The 21,314-nt window shown below is 58.2% G+C and overlaps 12 protein-coding genes across 12 annotated transcripts; 4 read left to right on the top strand and 8 right to left on the bottom strand.

Moving 5' to 3' along the window:
* Nucleotides 1-314: 314 nt before the first annotated feature.
* Nucleotides 315-1,136, bottom strand: SDRG_13688 (hypothetical protein; the record flags this gene model as incomplete). Its single annotated transcript, XM_008619784.1, has 1 exon — nucleotides 315-1,136. One exon carries the CDS (start codon nucleotides 1,134-1,136, stop codon nucleotides 315-317), a length of 822 nt encoding a protein of 273 aa, XP_008618006.1.
* An 87-nt stretch (nucleotides 1,137-1,223) lies between these two features.
* On the bottom strand, nucleotides 1,224-2,799 carry SDRG_13687 (hypothetical protein). The gene is made up of 6 exons (XM_008619783.1): nucleotides 2,311-2,799; nucleotides 2,153-2,264; nucleotides 1,984-2,107; nucleotides 1,817-1,930; nucleotides 1,646-1,772; nucleotides 1,224-1,598 (listed from the first exon to the last, which is right to left on the bottom strand). Exons 1-6 carry the CDS (start codon nucleotides 2,762-2,764, stop codon nucleotides 1,264-1,266), a joined length of 1,266 nt encoding a protein of 421 aa, XP_008618005.1. The 5' UTR covers nucleotides 2,765-2,799; the 3' UTR covers nucleotides 1,224-1,263.
* Nucleotides 2,800-3,362: 563 nt separating this feature from the next.
* Nucleotides 3,363-4,724, top strand: SDRG_13686 (hypothetical protein). The gene is made up of 6 exons (XM_008619782.1): nucleotides 3,363-3,453; nucleotides 3,503-3,659; nucleotides 3,710-3,822; nucleotides 3,870-4,022; nucleotides 4,068-4,247; nucleotides 4,299-4,724. The coding sequence occupies exons 1-6, from the start codon at nucleotides 3,406-3,408 to the stop codon at nucleotides 4,473-4,475; spliced, it is 828 nt and encodes a 275-aa protein (XP_008618004.1). The 5' UTR covers nucleotides 3,363-3,405; the 3' UTR covers nucleotides 4,476-4,724.
* SDRG_13685 (hypothetical protein) lies at nucleotides 4,648-5,425 on the bottom strand. The gene has a single exon (XM_008619781.1). The coding sequence runs from the start codon at nucleotides 5,417-5,419 to the stop codon at nucleotides 4,778-4,780; it is 642 nt and encodes a 213-aa protein (XP_008618003.1). The 5' UTR covers nucleotides 5,420-5,425; the 3' UTR covers nucleotides 4,648-4,777.
* A 70-nt stretch (nucleotides 5,426-5,495) lies between these two features.
* On the top strand, nucleotides 5,496-6,799 carry SDRG_13684 (hypothetical protein). Its single transcript, XM_008619780.1, has one exon. The coding sequence runs from the start codon at nucleotides 5,507-5,509 to the stop codon at nucleotides 6,704-6,706; it is 1,200 nt and encodes a 399-aa protein (XP_008618002.1). The 5' UTR covers nucleotides 5,496-5,506; the 3' UTR covers nucleotides 6,707-6,799.
* Nucleotides 6,800-7,192: 393 nt separating this feature from the next.
* Nucleotides 7,193-8,852, top strand: SDRG_13683 (hypothetical protein; the record flags this gene model as incomplete). The annotated part of the gene is made up of 5 exons (XM_008619779.1): nucleotides 7,193-8,111; nucleotides 8,155-8,261; nucleotides 8,305-8,463; nucleotides 8,516-8,644; nucleotides 8,694-8,852. The coding sequence occupies 5 exons, from the start codon at nucleotides 7,193-7,195 to the stop codon at nucleotides 8,850-8,852; spliced, it is 1,473 nt and encodes a 490-aa protein (XP_008618001.1).
* On the bottom strand, nucleotides 8,727-10,278 carry SDRG_13682 (hypothetical protein). Its single transcript, XM_008619778.1, has 5 exons — nucleotides 9,761-10,278; nucleotides 9,541-9,711; nucleotides 9,401-9,488; nucleotides 9,176-9,357; nucleotides 8,727-9,125 (listed from the first exon to the last, which is right to left on the bottom strand). Exons 1-5 carry the CDS (start codon nucleotides 10,196-10,198, stop codon nucleotides 8,871-8,873), a joined length of 1,134 nt encoding a protein of 377 aa, XP_008618000.1. The 5' UTR covers nucleotides 10,199-10,278; the 3' UTR covers nucleotides 8,727-8,870.
* A 571-nt stretch (nucleotides 10,279-10,849) lies between these two features.
* SDRG_13681 (hypothetical protein) lies at nucleotides 10,850-12,016 on the top strand (the record flags this gene model as incomplete). The annotated part of the gene is made up of 5 exons (XM_008619777.1): nucleotides 10,850-10,866; nucleotides 10,922-11,639; nucleotides 11,688-11,807; nucleotides 11,849-11,926; nucleotides 11,969-12,016. The coding sequence occupies 5 exons, from the start codon at nucleotides 10,850-10,852 to the stop codon at nucleotides 12,014-12,016; spliced, it is 981 nt and encodes a 326-aa protein (XP_008617999.1).
* Nucleotides 12,017-12,070: 54 nt separating this feature from the next.
* SDRG_13680 (hypothetical protein) lies at nucleotides 12,071-13,609 on the bottom strand (the record flags this gene model as incomplete). Its single annotated transcript, XM_008619776.1, has 9 exons — nucleotides 12,071-12,174; nucleotides 12,218-12,258; nucleotides 12,304-12,639; nucleotides 12,689-12,792; nucleotides 12,839-13,023; nucleotides 13,079-13,122; nucleotides 13,173-13,362; nucleotides 13,408-13,482; nucleotides 13,540-13,609. The coding sequence occupies 9 exons, from the start codon at nucleotides 13,607-13,609 to the stop codon at nucleotides 12,071-12,073; spliced, it is 1,149 nt and encodes a 382-aa protein (XP_008617998.1).
* A 195-nt stretch (nucleotides 13,610-13,804) lies between these two features.
* On the bottom strand, nucleotides 13,805-18,396 carry SDRG_13679 (hypothetical protein). The gene is made up of 27 exons (XM_008619775.1): nucleotides 18,340-18,396; nucleotides 18,171-18,293; nucleotides 17,961-18,129; nucleotides 17,782-17,912; nucleotides 17,632-17,740; nucleotides 17,548-17,585; nucleotides 17,448-17,504; nucleotides 17,293-17,405; nucleotides 17,143-17,251; nucleotides 17,019-17,102; nucleotides 16,719-16,973; nucleotides 16,622-16,664; nucleotides 16,412-16,580; nucleotides 16,272-16,371; nucleotides 16,159-16,229; nucleotides 15,979-16,114; nucleotides 15,878-15,934; nucleotides 15,668-15,832; nucleotides 15,348-15,623; nucleotides 14,936-15,302; nucleotides 14,663-14,892; nucleotides 14,508-14,621; nucleotides 14,405-14,461; nucleotides 14,302-14,355; nucleotides 14,170-14,259; nucleotides 14,049-14,122; nucleotides 13,805-14,001 (listed from the first exon to the last, which is right to left on the bottom strand). Exons 1-27 carry the CDS (start codon nucleotides 18,385-18,387, stop codon nucleotides 13,914-13,916), a joined length of 3,327 nt encoding a protein of 1,108 aa, XP_008617997.1. The 5' UTR covers nucleotides 18,388-18,396; the 3' UTR covers nucleotides 13,805-13,913.
* Nucleotides 18,397-18,451: 55 nt separating this feature from the next.
* SDRG_13678 (hypothetical protein) lies at nucleotides 18,452-19,777 on the bottom strand (the record flags this gene model as incomplete). Its single annotated transcript, XM_008619774.1, has 2 exons — nucleotides 18,452-19,279; nucleotides 19,328-19,777. Coding segments are annotated over 2 exons (1,248 nt in total), but the record flags the coding sequence as incomplete, so codon positions are not given.
* A 32-nt stretch (nucleotides 19,778-19,809) lies between these two features.
* SDRG_13677 (hypothetical protein) lies at nucleotides 19,810-21,303 on the bottom strand. The gene is made up of 7 exons (XM_008619773.1): nucleotides 21,170-21,303; nucleotides 20,985-21,124; nucleotides 20,752-20,936; nucleotides 20,615-20,698; nucleotides 20,424-20,568; nucleotides 20,244-20,376; nucleotides 19,810-20,195 (listed from the first exon to the last, which is right to left on the bottom strand). Exons 1-7 carry the CDS (start codon nucleotides 21,273-21,275, stop codon nucleotides 20,125-20,127), a joined length of 864 nt encoding a protein of 287 aa, XP_008617995.1. The 5' UTR covers nucleotides 21,276-21,303; the 3' UTR covers nucleotides 19,810-20,124.
* Nucleotides 21,304-21,314: the final 11 nt, after the last annotated feature.

Below are 21,314 nucleotides of genomic sequence, written 5' to 3'. Positions count from 1 at the left end.
ACTTACCCTTCAACCTGCTGCCCTTCAATCTGCATCAGTGAAAGCGATTGCAAGCGTTTCCAGCGCCTCGGTTACCGTTAACAGCTCTGCGAGGCCGATCATGGCGCTATTGGTGAAAGAACCATCGCAAAGGCGGAGGTGCTGCAGACGACACGCCGTTGGAGCAGAAAGCATGAGCAAATTGCCGCCTGTGATAGCCACGTCGGACACGCTTGTCGTGGCAGCTAGTAGTAGCGCCGAGGCATTGAACGGCACCGCCGCATTCACAGAGAGACTCGTGAGGCATACACGAGGTAGTTGCATCGCGTAAGACGCTAGCTCGGTGTTAACTCAAGTGAGTGCAACACAAGCGACTTGAGATTTGACGAGAGTGACGATGGTGGCTCAAGCCCATCGACATGCTCCAGCACAAGCGAGGTGAGCGCCGTCTTGGTGTCGAACAATGTTTGAGAGAGTGCAATACCAGTGGCGCCAGGAAAGCTCATCTCGGACAAGCCGAGCGACGTAGCTGACGTGTGCATCACCCACGCGCAGACACTGTCGCTGGACTCGAACTCGGCGCTCGCATTGCTGCCGTCTTTTTCAACGCTCAGACAAAAGTGCTGGAGGCAGGGCCAGGATGTGCGCGCAACGTCCATGAAGGCGTCGAGTTGCGTCTGGATCAGCGATTCAAATTGGACATCGACGCGCTGCAGCTGGCAACAGTCGCGCCACGCCCTGCAGAGCGATGCCTTGTCGGCCACGTCGCAGGCCAAGAAGAGCGACATTTCAACGAGATTCGTCGGCCACGGCGTGAAGACGTCACCGATTTCTTCGGAAAAGACGGACGCGTTGGTCAAGATGACGGCTGTCGACGGCGGCAATCGAAGGAGCGGCGGTCGAAGAAATGCTACGTCGCTGCCGATGCGCAAGGCGTAAAATGCTGGTAAGGTGCGCTCAAAGACACCTAGAAGGGCATCTGACGCGTAGTCGAGCATCGGCTCCGGCCAGAGCCGCTCGGAAGGGATCGCGAGCATGAGCGCGCGAAGGCTGTCGAGGACTTCGCTGCGGTCCACCGGGCGCACGGCTTCGAGGAACGCGACGAGATCGTTTGGACCCGAAATGAAGCGAACGATTTCTAGTGCGACATCCTGCATCGCTTCGACGCCAGAAAGAATCGTTTTTTCGGCGTGCAGTTTCCCTTCACCAAGCCCTATTCGATCGCAGCTTTTTGCTGTCCAAGCTCACAAAGCAGTGGTGTATGTATTGTCCGGCCTATTCTGCTTACTCGTTTTGGAGAAACTGCGCCTGGAGGCACGTGGGCTTGACCGCCTTGGCTGCAATGACGCCAATGTCCTTCTGGATGGCGACAACTCGAGCCTGGAGCGCCTCGAGCTTGGCTTCGTCAAAGGCGGCACGGGCATATAGCTTCTTGCGACGGCCCTGGAAGAGGTAGTCGTAGATGTTCTCGTAGTCGTACTCCTTTTGCGTGAACGTCCACCAGGTGTAGCCGACGATCGAGACGCCGAAACCCGTAAAGTACGTTACAGGCTCCATGATATCCCACGAAAAGTGGATGAACGACAGCCACGCGTAGAGACCAAAGCTACCGACAAGCCCTGTATACCAACGATAAGACGACTGCGGTATCGGATGGGATGCGTACCGAGGGAGCTCAGGTAGCAGTAGACGCGAACGCGCTTGTGCGCCATGTGGTCCAGTTCCTTCTTGAGGTGCAAAAGGGCGTCATGCTCGGGCATGAGCGTGGCGAGCTCCGTCTCGAGCGCTTGACGCTACGCAACGTCTCGTCAGAAGGTCCACGGGGCAAGCGACGTACCGCCTCGGTGTAGTGCTGCGTCGTCGGCGGCGTCAGTCCGAGCGAGTCGAAGTACGTGTCGAGAACGTTGCGCGGCTTGAGAAAGACAGCCGTCTTAAGCTCTTCGTCCGGCGACTAGCCATATCCAAGATACGTGAGTGGCCAAACTCCGTGCTCCGAGTCGGTACCTGGGCAAAGTGGAAGACAATACCAACTTGATGGAACGCGTGGAGCACCTGGCTTGATTGCTTCTTGGGAATGCCGTGCTCGGCCGCCAGCTTGCGAAACTCGGTGACGTCGATCTTCCATTTGCTAGCACAACGGATGAGCAGACAGACGCTGTGTGTGGATGCGTACGGATGCGACTCGATGGTCTCACGCAACTTGATGATGGCCGCCTTGTGCGCCACAGACCGAATGTCGAGCTGACCGTCCTGGGGCAAGCTTGTGTACGCGTCGCCAGTAAAGACTACGCGACGCGTTGCAGCTTCAGACCATCCGTGTCAGCCACTTACCGGGCGCAGCAACCTTGAGCACCTTGTCGTTCAAAACAATTTGGAAATCATCGGCCATGAGCGTCGAAAAAGGCGTCTCGGGCGGGAACGCGACGCCCTTCGTCGTGCGCAATTGAACGTCCTTGGCGCTTGTGTCTTCTTGCTGAACCTGCGCGATGAAGCCACCGACAGACGTCGTCGGCTGCATGCTGAAGACACGCACGCCCAAGCCGACATCACCTTCCGCGCCGCCCAGCATGCCGTTGTCATGAAGGGGCAGCGGCAGCGCCAGAGCGAGCGCGCCGTTGCCTTCGAGATACTTGAGCTCGAGAGGACGGCTGGAGGAGCCGGAGCCGGAGCCAAAGCTGCCTGAGAGCGACGAGAGAAGGCTTCGCTGGGGCTTGATACAAGGCGCCTTGGCCAGAAGGCTGTAGCGAGGCAGCGCGCGCCGCAGGAGAAGCGCCGGCCCGATCATTTGTTTGACGGGATGGATATCACTGCCAAGTGACTTCGAACCTCTCGCTATACGGATCTTTCCGGACCCTTGCTTCCGGTTAAGTTCGCCGTCACAAACGCTTGCATGTCGGAGGCGGTATTCCGCAGGTTTGGAGACAAGCACACGCCAAGAAGAGCGTCACAAGCATGTACAAATGCTATGTGGAGTGTGTTGACGCACAGGTTGCTCTCAGATCTTAATGATTGCCAATTCGTTCGTACCCTTATCATGGCAGCACCATAATAATACATGATGATAATAGCCAATCCAAACACTCAAAATCCTATGGACCAATCCACTAGCGCGAAAAGGAGCCAATCACACACAATGGCGCATCTTCGTGTACAGGTGCGCTCTGGGGGCGTGGACGAGCGTGGAGAAGAGCTCTGGCTAGCGAAAGGCTTGTAGATCTCGGCTCATAGATGATGGGTCGGCATCGCCAGGCTGAATAATGCTTCTCGCGTTTATGGCCTTCCGCCGACGTCCGTGATGCGCAAGCTGGCGTACCCATGCAGCCAATCAGCTCTCCCTTCAAGGAATTCCGCCAATCAAAACGAATAGTCAAAGTCGACCAATCCAGCCCCAGGGATGGTCGGCAGAATTCGCGTCCACTCCGCAAGATGACCGACGCTGCCCCCGCGCCCAAGAGTTTCTTCACGTCCCTCGTCGTACGTGCCTTTGAATATTGCTATCTTGCCCACGCTAGCGTGCATGTAGGCTGGCGGTATCGCTGGCACGTCCGTGGACGTTGCGCTCTTCCCGCTGGACACGATCAAGACGCGACTCCAAAGCTCGCAGGGCTTCATCAAGGCCGGTGGCTTCAAGGGCGTCTACAAGGGCCTTTCGGCTGCGGCGGCCGGCTCGGCGCCTGGCGGTACTTCAACGCGTCGCTTATTCTTGGCTGCTGATGCATCACTGTTGTAGCCGCTCTCTTTTTCAGCACATACGAGACGGCGAAGGAGGCTCTCCAGACGCACCTCCCGCACATGGCCAACTCGCCCTTCATCCACATGGGCGCGGCTGCTTGCGGCGAGACGGTGTGTTGCTGCTTCTCCGACTTTGTGAGTTCATAAGCTGAGTGCAGGCGGCCTGCCTCGTGCGCGTGCCGACGGAAATCGTCAAGCAAAACATGCAAACGGGTGCTCTCAACGGTTTCCAGCACTCGATTAAGACGCTCCATGCTGCTAATGGTATTGCGGGCTTCTACCGCGGCTACTGGAGCATGCTTGCGCGCGAGGTAGACGTCGACATTGCAGTCTCTGGCTCTGACTCGGTCGCGTAGATTCCGTTTTCGTTCATCCAATTTCCCCTCTGGGAAGGCCTCAAGGCGACGTGGAGCGCCAAGCAGGGCGAGCAAGTGAGCGCGCTTCAGGGCGCACTCTGCGGTTCCATCTCGGGCGGTATCGCGGCGTCCATCACGACGCCGCTCGATGTTGTCAAGACGCGCCTCATGCTCGGCAAGGTGCGTGTGCGACGTATTACGGAATACTGTTTGAAACAGTGTTTGCGATAGGATGCGAATGGCGTCGAGTACCGCGGCATGAAGGACACGTTCATGCGCGTGTACACGGAGGAGGGCTGGCAGCGTCTCTTCTCGGGCGTCAAGCCGCGCACGATGTGGATCAGCATCGGCGGCTTTGTCTTCTTTGGCGCCTACGAGACGGCGTCGGCCTCGCTCTCGAAGAACTAAACCCGCCTACTTCTCCTCGCTAGACCTCTCTTCTTGTTTAGAACATGCCATGTCCTTTTTGATTCCTTGGTTGCACTGGGTTGCATCCGATGGCCCCGGTCTCCTTCTTGCGCTACCCTGTGGACACTACTCGATGTGGTCTGTCCACGGCGACTTCTTCGCCAAAGAGAGCATAACTACATGCGTTGATCAAATGCTTCCAGTAGCTCTGTCACAGCAAACTCCGTTTTCAAATATTACCAAATCGGGCTGGGCGATAGTGAGTTGAGAGTCTCGGCCATGGACATGTATGTCTAGTACACTTACACGCGTTGGATCTCAAACAATCCAAAGTCCTTGCCCCGAAACTCTTCCGAGACGAGCTCGTCTGAAACCTTGTAGTACGAGAAGCCCGCGTCTTGAAGGAGTCGAAAGAAGCGCATGTCAGTGTCGTGGCGACCGAGGCCGACGAGGATGCGCGTGTTCGGGCCCGCCATCAGCTGCAGCGTCTTCAAAAGTGGTGCATAGAACTCGGGCATGTACGCAATGTCCGTACCGACAATCCAGTCGAGTGGCACCATCGCGTCGTTGGCCGACACTGTGTTCCAGTCGAGCGCCGCCACCGAGACACGCGTTTCGTCGCTGAACCGCGCCGAGTTGCGCTCGATATTAGCTTGGAGCGCCGCAACGTGCGATTCGAGGTCGGTCAAGACAACACTGGCAGGACCCATGCACGCGAGAGCGAGGCCGACGAGGCCTGTGCCGCTGCCCAGCTCGAGCACGCTGGCACCTTGGAGCTGCTGGCGGGCCCGGCCATTGCGCGAGAAGTAGTCGACCATGAGACGTCCACTCGTCCAGAGTGAGCCGCCGATGCCCACGCCCCAGTTGCAGCTGAGCTCGATGACGTCGTCGCGGTCCGTGCCATCGGCAGACGTTGCCCTCACCGGGATTTCGACCACTTCCATGGCGATGAATTCTGTCGTCTGATTGGCTTGGCCAAGTTGGTCAGCTTGTGATTGGTTGTTATTCATCAAATTTTCGCTTCGAAGCCCATGCGACGGGCTTGGACAGCGATGATGCTCCGGCCGCGCGGCTTCGCGACGCTAGCCTTCGTCGACGACATTCTCGCGGTCGCCAAAGCCTTGCATGCGCAGGAGACCCCGCCCCGCCCGCGACTCAACCTACCTAGCGCCATGATCGCTCCGAGCTGCGCACCTGACCAAACGCTTAACGTCGGGCGCCTGCGACGGCTACACGCTCGCGGGCAACTCCCCAACACCGTCGTCGACGCGTTTGACGCGATTGGATTTGTCTGGGACCCTTCTGCGTTCAAGTGGTCGACTCGGCTTGCTGCGCTGGCAACGTTCCAAGATCTCCGAAAAAACCTCCTCGTCCCGCGCAGCTTTGTCGTGCCGGTTGGCAACACGCAATGGCCGCGCGACACATGGGGCATCAAGCTGGGTGTCTTCGTGCACAACATTCGAACTGGCCGAGTCAAGATCGATGAGCCGCAGCAGGCAGCGTTGCGCGAGCTTGGGTTTGTCTGGGACCCAGCGCAAGAACAATGGGACATCCATGTCGCCGCCTTGCGCCACTACAAGAGCATTTACGGTGATGTGTGTGTACCCCAGCGCTTTATCGTACCACCTACTTGGCCCGACACGCGCTTACACGGACTATCACTTGGCCGGTTCGTCAACAGTTTACGCCAACAGCCCGATTTGCCTCAAGCGCGTCGAGACGATCTGTCCAAGCTTGGCTTTGTGTGGGACATGCCTAAGCTCCACTGGGAGAAGAAGCTTCTCGCGCTGCGTACGTACCGGGATCTGTACAACGACCTCCTTGTGCCCAAGAGCTACATTGTCCCGGACGACGCGGTCTGGCCCAAGGCGCTTTGGGGCCTTCCGCTCGGTATCGTCGTGCGCTCCCTCCGCAACAGCGCGGTGAGCGAAGAGCGGCGCCAGGACTTGGAGAATCTCGGATTTACGTGGGATCCACTGGGCGACCAGTGGGACGTAATCCTCCTGGCGCTCAAGACGTACGATGCCAATTTCGGACACCTCCGCGTTCCTACGACATTTGTGGTGCCGTCGACGGCGGCGTGGCCGGAATCAACGTGGCGTCTGCACCTCGGCAGTGCCGTGACGCACATTCGTCACCGCGCCGACGACATGTCGACCGAGCAAATGGACCTTTTGGGGCTCATCCTCCTGTACGATGAGGGGGACAATGCTGACGAGGCTGCAGAGTAATGTGTCCAACACGGCGGGGCGTAACCAACCCACTATTGTCTTTTGCGCTCGACTCTGTACAAAATTTACTCGTCCAAAGGCGTGATATGACCGGTATCTTGCATTCACGGGCGACGCATTGCACGGATGCGCCCGTATAATTGTACCATTGAGTTGGAGCACATAGCATCGCGTGAAGAACCCGCATGACGACAACTACAAGTTAGCCAGGTGGAAACTCTTACTGCATCTTAAAGCCCTGGCATGGGTGACTCCAGTAACTACAGTTGGTCCTTGGAGCGGACCAAGAAAGTCGGGGATGTGGTATCCCAGGATCGCAGATTTTGCCCACGAAGCGATTTGATTGGCGTCCAAACGGAGGGAATGTAATGTTTGAGCGATCTGATTGGTAAATTCCAAAACGTACTTCGAATCGAAGCAATACATCGCATACAACCAGCAAGCCTCAACACGGCAAAATCCTTCGAATCGAAGCGCCCATATACGATGGCCGACGGCAGCAGGTACCGCCAACACCGGACCCAGGAGCTGGACGAAGCTACGGACGACGCTCCATCGATGGACGAGGGTAGTGTGAGTGACATCCGCAGCGACGATGATCCACCGACGATTGCGCGGCTGGCTGACGAGCTTCAGCGGAGCCGGACGGGGACCGAGGGAGACCCCTTTGGTGACAGCGGCGACGACATCGACAAGGCGATTGCCAAGCACCGCAGCGAGCTCCATGAGATTAAAGCGCGGAAGCATCGAGCACGAGGCAACCCGGTTTTTCTGAGCATGGAAGACTTTGACGCACCTACCCCGTCGCTGTCGAGCAGCCTCGGTAGCTCGGCGTACATTACGCCGACCAAGACGTCCCTCGCCGAAATCGCCCAGCGCGTAGCGTCGAGCGAGCAGCGACTTCGATCCGACCGTATGCGTCTTACAGACCTCTCCTCGAACGATGGTCTGCGGCACTCGCGCGGCCTTCGCTCGCCGCGGCGACTCTCGAGGTCGCAGACGTCCCCGACTCGCTCGCAGCTGCTTCTGAGCCAAAAAGCCATTCACAAATGGCACCCCGATGCCAAGCGAACTCAAGTACCGAACGATTCGACGCCGCTCGACATGATGTTATCATCGTCCGACTACGACCGACGGGCTGGCTCGTCGGCGGACGACGAGGCAATCGCCGTGGCGGATCGCGCGCACCAGCGGCTTCGTGCGCTCACGAAAGAGTTTGTCACAGACGACCTGCAATCGCCTGTCTCGGATGGCTCGCCGCCGCAACCGCGGATGTTCACGGATCTCCAGCGCAAGATGGACGATATGAACAAGCACCTGGAGCGACTGCAAGAAGAGAAGCGGCAGCTTGAGCGCAACCAACTTGATGCCGAGCGCCAAGCCGTTGACATGTCCTCCTCACTGCGTATGTGGCACTCGTCGCAAATGCGTTTAATAATGTGATGTAGGGATACTCAGTGCGCAGGTGTCGCAGTTCCTCCACAACGGCGAAGCGTCCATGCAGTCCCAGGACTTGCACACGCAGAGTCAGTACCAAGAAGACTTGCTTGACGAGGTAATACTCGATCGCCGTACATGCAATCAGCGCCTGGTTGTAGCTCAAGGTCCAACGCCAACTGCTCGGAGACCTCGAGACGGAAATGGCACGCTGGCGGCACGACGCAGAGATGCTGGAGCAAGGCCGTGTGCTTGAGCAAGACGAGCAGCGCAGCCAACTCATTCAGTTTGAGACGACGGGCAAGCTCCTGGAAGAAAAGGTATATATCAGCAGCGCCGCGGATGACCAAGGGCGAACGGAACCTAATGTAGGCTGACGCCCAAGCCGAGCACATGCGACAAATGCGCGACGACGTCAAAGCGCTACAAAAGAAGCTGGAGCTTGTTTGGGAGCGCCTGCATGCACTGGAAGCTGCGTCCAGTGCGACTGAAGCAGCACTGGTCCGTGTGCAATTTGCGTCATCTGGGATTCTCATCCTGCGCCACGTAGCACTTACTCGACAAGGAGACGCTTCCCTCATGGCTCGTTCCAAGCGTGCTCTTCTTATTGCTGCTAGTGTGTGCGTGGGCAGGACGCTATGTGCTGCGAGACGAGATGTTTTGGCTCTGGCTCTGCGCCGTCCTCGGTTACGACTGCATTGTCGGGTAATTGAAGTTATCGTCCGGCCTATGCGGTCTTGGGCTTGACAGTGAAGACCTTGATGCGCAGGATCGCTGTCATCTCGGCAATCACGTAATAGACCATGTGCGCGTACACGACGAGCGTGAGCGCAAAGAAGGCGTACGCGAGCGTGTCCTCCGTCACGTGCGGCACGAGGCCCGCGACGACAAAGCCCGCGACCAAAAGCATCGCCGCGAGCGACTTGCGCAGGAGCCAGTACGGTTCGTCGCACAAGTGCGCGAGCATCATGTGCATGACCATCTATGTGTCATGACGTCACATGCATCCTTCGGTCATGACACGGCATGTACCTTGCAGAACATGAGGCCCGTCGTCCACATGAGCATGCGCGGGTGGTACTGCACGACGTCGTACGGCGAGAGTGCAACCCAGAGCGCCGAGACGGCGATGAGCGCCAAGAACGGCAGCGTTCCGAAGAGCGCGTTTACAAAGTCCAGCGGCTTGGCCTTGAGCTGCACGTACACGTTCCAAACTAGACACAGCTCGTGAGCCTTTTCGTCGAGTAGGGATAATACCATTGACGAGGATCTGGCCCGTCGAGCCGAGGGCCGTTACGATGAGGAAGAGAAGGTTGTTGGGGATCGACGGATACACGACCGAGGGCTAGTGCGCAATTGCATGACGTGGACATTCGGCAGTCGTTTTGTCAACGCACCTGCGCCCAGAAGGCGGGGCCTGTGATCGCCGTCATCGCATAGATGCTGTACATGATCGCAAGGCCTTCGTTCGGGCCGTTGATCGCGCCGAGCGCAAGCGTGCCCGTGTAGTACTCTTCCCACGTCGCCATGAAGAAGACGCACGCTGGGCAAAGCAAGAGGCCCATCGACTAGGAATCGGAGTCAATCGTGTGGAATGGTATTGGCGACACAGCCTACCATGTACGTCGGGCCCATGAGCATCGTAGACGCCATCGTGCACGCACTCAAAACACAGTTGACAGCGTCGCAACCGTGGTCAAAGAGGAGCCCGAGTGGCGACGAGTTGCCCGTCTTCCGCGCCTGCTTGCCATCCGTGACGTCCAAGACTTGGTACGTCGAGAGCGCAAAGGCGCAGAAGGCGTAGACCCACGACGGAGCCGGCGTGTCGAGCGAGGGTGCGTAAAAGGCCATGAGCGCGTGCGACGTGGCGACGAGGCCGAGACCTGCGATCGTGATGGTGTTGGGCGCGAGCCACGCCGGGAAGACGCCGTCGACGATGCGCTGCGCGAGCGGCGAGATGACGTAGTTGTACAGCATCGACGCGTCACTGCCGCTGTATTTATACTCGAGGACGCGCTCGGCGCCACGCGCCGATACGTACTTGCCGCCTGCCATCGCTTGTTTCGTTGTGGTCCAAGATCTGCCACGGACGTCCTCTGTAGTACGACGTTGGCGCTCGGTTAAGTGCGTGGAAGATACGCTTTGTTGATGCTAACGTGGTCCTCTTGCAGTTTGTATGTCTCGGTATCCTGCAGGTCGTCGAAATAGGGTTCTTGCTGACGAAAAGGGGGTTTGGCGACTCTTTTGGCTCGCCACTGCTCACTCCACAGGCGACCGACAATCACCACGAGGATTCCGTGTGGTGCGTCTCCATGGCACTCGGTAGCAAGCGTTCCCAGGTCTTACTCTTCGGTCGCATTGATAAAGTCCATGCAGGTGAAATCAAGGCGCCAAGAATCCTCATCCAAGTCTTTCGATATGCGCCTTGGCCTCAAGGTTGCTCATTGAGGTACATATATTAGCAGTAGAGCTAAGCTTAGTTTGCAGCATTTGCGCTGACGCTGTAGAATGGAATGGCCGCTTGGGCATGTCAAGGGCATGTGCACTCGTGGTGTCGCTTGCACATTGCCGTTGCGCCAAACCCTACAAACGGCATTGGCACTTCAAGTTTGTCTCCTTTTTGTCATTGGCCAATCCCCGCGGGCGAAGGCATTCCACCAATAGATATCACGCGCTCCAGCGGTCGACGAACCAGAGCGCTCCACGATGTCCGACCTCCGCAGGTGACGTCATCGCTGCCGCCGATGGCCGTCCGTGGCTCATGCGCGCGCTCCGTAGATACGGGTCCTCGGGCGTGCACACCGTCGAAGGCGTCGTCGCTGGCAAGCGCGCGGCGAGCCTCGCCAAGCAGCGTGAGCAGCAGGAGCAGGAGTTCGTGGCCAAGAAGCAGCAGATCGCGGCCGACAATGCCCGTGGGTCGCGCATCGACAAGAGCTTCCTCTCGCACACAGATGCATCGTCTGAAGCCGAGTTTAAGCGCCAGACGATCGGCCTAGTGACTGCTGCAGAGTACCGGAAGCGCCGCGAAGACTGCCTCGCGCCGTCCGAGCCGGCCCTTGAAGCCACTAAGATGGGGGATGGGTCGGTGGTCAAGCCAGCACCAAAGAAAAAGAAGAAGAAGGCGACCATGTCCTTCTCGCTCGACAGCGACGACGAGACGGACGCGCCTGCGAAGCGAAAGAAGCTCAAGTGTCCGTTTGTCGAAACAGCGTTCCTTCCGGACCGGGACCGCGAAGCTGCGCTCGAGGAAGAGAAGGCCGCACTGCAGAAAGAGTGGGTCGAGACCCAAGATCGCATCAAGAAGGAGCTTTTGAGCGTGACGTTCAGCTACTGGGACGGCGCCGGGCATCGGCGCGAGCTAAGCGTCGAGAAGGCGACGCCGATTGGCAAATTCCTCGAGCTCGTGCGCAAGGAGCTCGCGGCCGAGTTTCCCGACATTCGCACCGTGAGCATCGACGACCTCATGTACATCAAGGAAGACCTCATCATCCCGCATGTACTCTCTGGCTCATCATTTGTATCATCCCTCATTGCATGGTGCTAGCAACTGTCGTTCTACGACCTGATTGTGACCAAGGCCCGCGGCAAAACCGGCCCGCTGTTCCACTTTGACGTGCACGACGACGTGCGCTTGGTCAACGACGTGCGCGTCGAGAAGGACGAGGTGCGTCCGATCACTTCGCGACTTCATCTCATGATCTGCAGTCGCATCCAGGCAAGGTCACCCATCGCCTGTGGTACGAGCGCAACAAGCACATCTTTCCCGCGTCGCGCTGGGAAATGGTAACAAATGCCTGGTATCTCCTTGCTTACGGTTGCTGCTAGTACGACCCCAACGTGCCCCGACACGCTCCGTACTCCCGCAAGAGCTAGTCGCTCCCACAGACTTGGTACATGTACGGCTCGTTACGTTACGGCGGCGTTGGCCTACTCGTCGTCTTCGGTCTGGATAAACTTGGAGTACGACGTGCGCTCGCACTCGCCATTCGCGTCAAAGACCGCCTTGTAAAACGAGCCGTCGGCGCCAACGACTAGACAACAGGATGAGGTGGCGACGCAGCGAGCGAGCTGTACCAATGATCGTGTTCTTGTCGACGCCGAACGCGCAGATGGTGCTATACATGAGCATGATGATGGTGGTATCGCAGAGCATACGGTACCGCGTCTCGGGCACGCGAAACTGCGCAAAGCTCCACTCCGAGCTAAAGTACTTGGGCAAGAGCCCGCGCATGAACGAAAAGTTCGACTTGGAGTTTTCTGTGCTGTCGTCTTCGCGGGCAATGGGCGTCGACTGTGTGAGCGACCCGGACGAGTAGCGCTGCCCCGTTTGGCTGTTGCGGTGGGCCGACGTCGAGAGCGGCGCCGCGCCTTCCGCGCCGCCGCCTTCCTTTGTCAGCGCAAAGATGTGCACCGTGTGCTTGTCGCTCGAGCACGCGAGGTACTGCGAGTTGGGACTGAAGCACACACTGTAGATCTCTGCCTTGTCGGCGCCACGCCTAACATAGCACAGCTTAGTGGCGCCCTCGTTCCACAATAGCCGCGTACCGCAGCTCCTGCATTAGCTGGCCGCTCTGCGTATCAAAGATGCGGATGAGCGTGCCCTTGTCGGACGCTGTCGCAAGTCGCGTGCCCTCCAAGTTGAGGCACATCTAGCGGGCACAGCGTCAGGACTCTCTCGTGCTGCGGGGATCTGACTTGAGAAAGATCGGCTTCATGTGCCGTGATAAGCGTCGTCTTGCGCTGGTCGTAGAGCTCTATTCTGACCGTCCCGCGCGAGACGCCGGGACAGGCGAGGACCGTGTTCGTTGAGCTCGGGCAGAGCGCGACAAGGCCCTTGGGGTTCGCGATCGTCTCGATGTGGTCCAGTAACTTGAGATCGGCTACAAAAGAGACGTCGTTTGAGTGCTCAAGCACGCCATCGCATGTACAACGTACCAAAGTTGTAGACGTAAATCTTGTTTTGGAGCACGACAACAACCCTGGAGGCAACGGCGATAAGTGCAACTCAACCCAAGGACCGCGGACGCACCGGTCGCGACGAAGCTTGACGGCCTTGACCTCGCTGCGGAAACTGAGCTCACCAATGTTGCGACTCTGGTGGTCGTCCCAGATCATAACCTTGTTGGGCGGATAGCGGGGGTTGCGCCCGCCGCCCACAATGGCAAGGATGTTGCAGCGGAATAGCATCTCGACGATGCCAATGCCCCCGCTGGAGAAGTCTGTCGCACTTATGTGAGGCCCTGCATCGCGGGCGCATCGCCTACCTCGGCGAAAAGTCTCCTTGAACGGGTCGCAGTTGTAGATGCGGAAGCCCGTGTCGGTGCCACAGGCAAAGCAGCCTACGCAGGGCGTCATGAGAAGCCGACCATCACGTGCCCATCGTCAAGCTCGTGTACCATAGTCCTGGTTGAATCCGACAAAGAGAAGCTCATTCTGCTGCTCGCGGCTGAGGTTCATCGCCGCCATCGTCGCTCTTCCTCTCGCTCGAGATTTCCGAAACTAAAGACGGAAAGCATCTTCACGTGTCGTCGACGTTTGATTGGATGAAATCCTTTCAACAAAGCGATTTCATTGGTGAAAATGACCGATTTCCACGAAGAATTTCGAACCGAGCCCCGCCGGAATAATATTTCGTCGCCGTTGCAGACGTTTTCCAGTCAATTGCAGAGCCAACGTATTTAATTTAATCGGAATAAAAATACTCGCCCATCTGGCGCAAGATTTTGCCCGAAGAACAAGATCGGACCTGACTCGATGGCTCATGCCACCTCTATTTTGGCGGCGATGGCCGACTCGGGACCTTGGCAGGCTCAAGGCTGTCCAGTGCCCGCTGAAGGCGCATGGCGCTCTTCGTCGCGCTACGGCGACCTTGTCTATGTCGGCTACGCCAAGTCGACCGGCCTACCCGTCGCTCATGACGAACTCGTCTGGCCGAAATAGCGTGGGCGTGCGCTGCCCCGATGGCGGCGGTCGCGGGATCTAGGCGATGGGAACGGAAGTGCGAGAAAACATCACGCTCAGTGTACCAGCGGCAGCTCATTGGCGGGACTCTCTGCTGGACGCTGTCGGCGACCTGATGCTGCTGGCGGTACTGGTGCCCGTACAGCCGACGTCTTCTATTGAACCATGAGGGTTTTACTTCCTGCAGCACGTTGAACCTGCAAGTCTCGTGCCATGAGGAAGTTCATGGCGTTCGCCCGCTCGACCGAGCCCTAGATGGAGGATGGGTGTTGCTCGTGCTTCAAATGCATGGTGTTGTACGTGCAAGGCCGAAGGGTTCACAAACAATCGCCACTCGCTTTGGTTGGGCGAGCTCGCCTACGCATGGCGACGTGAACGAGCTGACAAATACACGCCGTCACACGTTGTTGGTGTCGAGTGCACCAAGCGGCGCACCCGTGCACGTCCACGCATACACGGCGCCTTCCAGCCCGCATGAGACGACCGCGTGCGTGGGTTGGCCTTCCGCACTGCACGCCTACGCCAATGCTACGCGAGATGTGTCATGCAATGGAGGACCTGGAGGCTGCAGACAGCGTCCGTGTGTGCGGGCCACGTCGCGACAGCGTCGACATCGCCGGATCGCGTGTACTGGAACTCGTGGATGCTAAAGCGCCGGGTCTCGATGCGCTTGGGCATCTCGCGCACGGCTAATTGTTGCGTGCCAAGGCGACGAAGGTGCGTCTTTTGCTTTGGCTCCTTTGCGTGGTCGTGGAAGAAGCCCGAGACTTGCAGCTGCGTAACGCGCCCTGGCCGTGCTTTGAATAGCCTCATACCAGGCATCAACTGTACCGAGGTCGTCGCCTGCGAGAACGATGTGGGGTGGGCACCATAGGAGACAGCGCACGATCGCACTCAAGTCGCGAAACTCGTAGAGTCGGCGGTATCGCGACGGGTGCGGCGGGATGCAGTACACGGACACGCCGCAGTGGTCGTCAGCCAGCACGAAGAGCGGGTGGGGCTCCAGAAACGCAAGCGCCGTGATGCCTGCCTCCATGTGCAGCGGACTCGTCATCACTGGAATGTTGGTGCTTGCACTCCACACACAAAAGGTCCCGTCCAAGGACGCGGTCACGACAACGTCGTATTTGGCCGAGACCGCTATGGCTGTGATAGCAGCAACAACCGCACCGCGTCCGTGCCACGTATCGAGCACGAGCTGAGCCATTGTCATGAGCTTCCACGAATATGTCGACCAACGTACGTGAAGAAACTCGGTAAACAAGATGGCGCCAGGTCGCCGCGGCGCGAACGCTGCGAGGGCCGCCGCGACGTACGCCTCGTTGATACGGTACACAGTGCGCTGGACGACGCGCGTGACGGCAACAAAGAGGTCCCGGCCGGCGCTGAGCGGTGCGACGCCAATGTCTTGCGGGTCGTAGACCGTAAAGATGCGCTTGAGAGCATCGAGAGCAAAGTCCGGGTACACCTCGCGCATGTCGGGCGGCACGTGGTAGGCGTGCGCGTGGCTGGCTTCGTTCTAGCACCGTGTTTCAGTAACCGACAAGCCGGGACGACGCGTACGCCAGTGTCGTGGCGGCTCGCGGGAAAACAGTTGACGCCGTGCCAGTGGTTGAGCGCGGCGAGCGGCGACAGGGACACCATGTCGGCAATGACGCAAGTGCCGTCGAGTGCGATCGTCACAAGGCGATGTGCGCCTTTTGTCTGGAGCAAGCTCAACCCCGTGACCTAGGCACGCCTCAGAAAATGTGCCGCAAAGTTTGCATTGCGTACCTCTTGCGTGTGCAGCGCCCTCTCCTTGAGAATCGAAGCGTTCGTGGCGTTGATGTGCTATTGCTGGTCTTCGACGTTTGTTGGAAAAGGAAGCAACGTACGTAGACGTGGCCGTCGAGCGTGCCTGCGTAGCTCGTCGTGCCAGCGCCGTGGCACGCGGCCGAGATGCTGGTTCGTGTCACATGCCGCAGGTTGTGCAAGAGCGCGCCCGTGTGTGCATTCCATACGCGGAGATGTCTACTCGTTCGACTACAGATGCAGTGTCGAGCGTCGAAACGCACCTGCCTGCAACACTCACGAGGTACATGCACGAAGGCAAGTACACGACCAAGCTGGCATGGCTCACGACATCCTACACGACAATAGCTATTGTCCTGTCGCCGTACCCACGTACGCTATTGTCTTTGGTGGCGTTCCACTCGTACGCATCGTGGAACTGAAGAGCAGACGAAGCAAGCACGATGCGTTTCTTCGTCGGGACGTACAGCATTGCGCTACCATACCATCTGCAATAGCTCAATAGACGCGTCGTACGTGACGGGCTTGGTCTTGCTCGTCGGCTTGGCTGTGGGCAGCGCGGCGAGTGTTTGAACGCAGCGGTATTTGCGAATGTCCCAGACACGTACGAAGCCGGCTTCGTCGGCACTAAGGATCTCGTGTGTCCCCTCGACCCACTCCACGCCCACGAGCTGGTGCTCGTGCCCTGTCGCAGGGTATAAACTCAATGCATCGAGATGGCAGCACCTTTGAGCCGCGCAATGCTGGTTTCAACGTACGGATTCCAGAGCTATTTGACAGACATGTGAGGCGTCGCAACACTAGTCATCGAGATGCACCATACACGAAGGTCGTGATCGATGCCGCCGCTGAGAATGTACTGCTGGTCCGCAACGTACCCAAGGCATGATACGCCGTGGTGGTGGCCCTCGAGCGTCTTGAGAAGCTTGTGGGTTCCGAGGTCATAGATGCGGATGCCGGCGCTCAAGCTGGCTACGGCGAGTGTCGACTGCTGGGCAAAGGCAACATCCGTGACGTCAGCGACGTGCGTCTGGAACCCACCAACGCGCACGAGCGTATCCACATTCCACGCCGAAATCTAAGTTTTCATTTCATTCTCGCGCGGGCGTGCGATACTACGCACTTCGCCGGCAACGGAAGCAGCGTACAAGCGCCGCAACGGTGTGTTCCACTGGAGAACGGTCTGCACGTCCGTCGTCGGCAGTTGCTACGTCGACGCTGAGCGCTGTCGATATCAGTAGTGATACCTGGCGCAAACGAAATTCGGTCGTATCCCAGCAGTTGATCGTGGCGTCGGTCGTGCTTGTAACGACGTAATCGAGCGCCGGGACGTGGATTGCGTCCACGAATACCCCGCTGCGCGCAGCGTCAAACAAACGCCAAGAGACTCGACTCACCCGGTGTAGATGCCCGAGGTCGCGACGAGGGCGCCGTCGTGCGTATCGTAGACCTGGAACGTTTTGCTGTAGCTCTCCACAGCGACGAAATGGTTCGCTTCTGGAAGGTACACCTACGAGGGCGTCAGCTTCGTGCCTTGTCCGTAGGTGAGCACCATTTTCTCGAGTGGCCTTGTTAAAACTGAGGTTGCCATTGTCGGGGTCTTGTTGTACTACGCATCGACAGCGTAACTACTTCGAGTCATCGTCACGCACCTCGTGAAGGCCACTTGCAGCTGCTTGCTCCGACAAGCCTACACAAATACACATGCGGTTGGAACGAAACATGTTGCCGTGGACCTGCGGCAGCGTCGAGAATGTAGGACGTAAACTCGCTCATCGTGACCAAGCCGTCTTCGTCGTTGTCGATTTTGTGGAAGACCTGCGAGAGCTTGATCGTCATGTCGACCTGACGAGAATAAGAACTTAGAGGTCAAAACGAAAGCGCACCTTGTCAAACCGGACGACATTGGCTTGCTCCATGTTGGTCAGAATCAGCGACAAATAGGTCGGCAAGTCCATGGGCACTTGGCTACCGCGGCGCGTTAAACTTGGAGTCGCGCATTGCATGTGCGTTATATCTACAAGAGAATGCGTCACTCCATACGAGCCGCTCGCTAGCGTTCAACCGAGAGCCATCAGCAATGTCGTGACGTCGTCGGGCGTTGCAGCAACAGACTCGCGCCGGCCGCGCGACCGTAAGGCGACGGCCTTTGCGCTTACCGTAGCGTCCCGAGGCAGCGTTGCGGGGCGTCGGTTCTTGTCTCGTAGCTCCCGCATCTGCGGCGGTTCATGCATCTTGCGATAGTGAGGCGACGTCGTGTGCCAACCCGACATACCTTGGGCACATATGACGGACGGGAAGGGAGTGTGGAGCTGGACGACTCGGCGGACTTGGCTTGGTTCGTGAACATCGTCTCTGCCCGAAGCTTGTGGTACGCTTGTTGGATGACATCAGGGACCTATGGCGCTCCAATATGGACGTGCAACATGGGTGATGCCTCGTACAGCGACGGCATCGGGCGCGTAGGTCCGTCTCGTATCATGCGTTGGCATCCCTGTCCGTTTCAAATTAGTTACCGGGTACGCTAGAAAGACGGACGATCGAAGTATAATCAACCACAAGAATTGCAAGAAACAAAACACAAATTTACGAATTTTTCGAGGCAAACACCTTGAGAATCTCGAGCGTGCCCTTCATAAACTCAATGTGCATTTCGCGCTCCCGGCGCTCGAGCACGAACCGAGCTTCGCGCTCGCTGCGCTCCAAGGCGAGTCGCGCCTCCTCGAGCTCTACCTTGCGCAGCGCGACCTGGACTTCGCCCGCCTTGATCTCGTTGGCTTTCGCAAACACGTCGATGAGCTTGGACGCTGCGTTTGCAACAATCACGAGCAGGTCGTCCGACTCGGTGCGGCGCGCCTTGGGCGCTGGCGCCTCGTCCTCGTCGTCATCATTGATATTGATGACCGGCGGCTCGTCATTGCTCTCAACTCGTGGTCCATTGGCCGCTCGGTCTTGTGTGTCACGGCCGGCAGCGACGGGGGCCTCGCGCTCATTTAGTGACTCGGTACCATTGCTTCTCGCCGGGTTATCAACTTGTGCCTCGGTGACTTGGCCCACGCTGTGGTCGATGACCGCACCGTTACCAGGGAAAGCGCCATTCGCGTATGCACTTGAAGCGAAGCCAGAGGAGGCGTGGAGGCTTGGAACGCGACGGTCAATGCTGAGCCGGTTGTGACCACTGCGCGCCGACATGGCCTGGTTCATGTCGACAAGGTTCTGTTGCGCAGTGCGAAAGTAGTCGATCGTGGAAGGCGGCGGCTGCGTCTCGGGCAGCTTGCGCTTGAGCAGCGACGTTTTCGGTGGCTCGAGAAACGAGTCGGGTCGCTCGTCGGGGACGACGGATTCTTCCTTGACCTCGCGCTTCCGGTGGTTCGAGACAGTCATCTACACGCCGCATGAGTCGCACGCTAAGAGCAAGGCGTCGCAGAGTACAAAGTCGTGGATGTCTTGCAGAAGCAGCGCGCGCTCTTGGTACTCTTCCTCCGAGCCCGACGCGCGGAGTGTCGACAGCGAGTCCTGCTTGAAAGCACTCATGAGGTCGTCGAAGCGCTTTCGCACGTTGTTGGGCGTGATGCCGCTGCCGTGGATCCGAGCCACATGCGTCGCGACTTTAGTCCAGCGGTCGGTCGTCTGCCCATGCGGCGCCGCGAACGGCTGGATATACACGACCTCGCGGAGGAGGTCAATGTCGGACGCGCACCGGAAGCGGAAGGCTGTCTTGCGCTTCTGCGAGTCGGCGCTGGCCGAGGCGGCGGCACCGCTGCTGCTGCTTTCTACCACAGCGGGGGTCTCGGCGACAGTGCTGTTGCCCTCGGTCGGGCTGCTGCTACTGCCGTCCGCCACGTTGCCCGTCATCATCGTCGTGCCAAAGGCCAAAGAATAAAACTGGCGAAATTAAAAAAATAAAATTCATTTTTCGAGAACCAATTCTGCAATGTCACCCACACAACGGCGCAATACAAAACGCAGGATTCACCCATTTTGGCAAAACGTCGTCGCAGCGGATTTTGTCTGTCGCGACTCAACGGAAGAATGAGTCGATCGTGGATTTACGTTGCATGAGCCGTCGGACCGGTCGAGCAGCCGGTTCGCGATGCCGCTGTAGTAGCATTGGGTTGGGGATGGCAAGTGGCCCAAGTACGTCCACTGGAATCCAGCGGTTCAAACACTGGCTGTTGGAAAGAGACAGAGGCGAGCAGAAAACAGCGTATGAATTCGAGAGTGCCTGCCTACTTTTGCTGGCCGAGGTCCTTGGCCGTGCGGTGAGCGTGGATGCTCCACTCCATCTTGGTTTGCGTCACTACGATCCCAATGGCGTAAGAATTCATGTGCGAGATGCACGGTCAACCTGGCATGACGCGGCGCATTTCCTTGAACGTTTCCTCCGACATGTTGATGTACATGTCCTCGAGGTTGCTGTGGATGACGTGCTCTTCGTCGCGAATGACCTGGACAACGGCCGCACCGACAGTCGATGCGTCCTAGATTCCATGAGCATGTCATTGGACTGACGCAGCAAATCGCGTACATGGAAGGTCAACGTCTTCTCGGTCGACTTGTGGCTCTGCAGCTGCAAGTTGCCGTCTTCGTAGTAGTGCACATGCAGGTCGATCGCGCCCGTGAGCACTCGCGTCTCGAGGTTCAGCGTCCACTGCGACTTCCAGCGCCCCGACCTACGAGGTGTTGTAGTGCCGATCGTCGTCGCACGAGCAGCAGCACCAGTAGTTGCGTAGGTTCACGCGCTCGGTTGAGAGCACAATCGCAAGCTCCTGTGGGCTCGTCGCATAGACGGCCACCGCGCCTCTGCGCAAATAATTCGTTTAGGCCTCATAGTACAGTGCAATGCAGGAACGTACTGGTTGGCAAACTGCGTAAAAGCGTAGTCGTCAAGCGCTTGGTGAACCGCGAGGCGGAAGGGCTCTGCCGGCAGCACAAACAAATCGGCGGCGTCGCGCGCGTCCTGAGCTTGGAGCTCTTGCGTCACGTGGTCAAAGCCCCATACCTTCTTGGTCTTCGTGTCCAAGTAGTGCGTGGGGTCGACCTGCGCAAGCACATTGTGAGGCCATGCTTCGCTCGATGTATTGCGTACCTCGCCTTCCTTGCAGATGATGACACGGTGCGTGCCTTCTGGCGCCATGACGCCCACGCAGTTCTTCGTGTTGTATGCATGCATCGCACTACGAAGCTTGGCATCCGACAAGAGGCCAGCGGGCAAGAGTTTGGTCACATCTACGCATCGCCACGTCGAGATTGCGGTTCAGAAGGTCCTAGTACCCTTGGCCACGTCGCGGATCTCGCCCGGCGGCGCCGAGAGCAGAAGGTGGTTGGCGATATTGAGCTTCTCGTCGTCAGACACGTGCGTGTACTCGTAGTCGGCCATCGCGGCAAGATCGCTCAGCAGCAGTCACTTGGCAATAAA

This window comes from Saprolegnia diclina (genome assembly GCF_000281045.1).
Source record: "Saprolegnia diclina VS20 unplaced genomic scaffold supercont1.62, whole genome shotgun sequence".
In the NCBI taxonomy this organism is placed as follows: domain Eukaryota; phylum Oomycota; class Saprolegniomycetes; order Saprolegniales; family Saprolegniaceae; genus Saprolegnia; species Saprolegnia diclina.
Note: the sequence above shows the minus strand (reverse complement) of the source record. Positions and strands in the feature narration are given on the sequence as shown.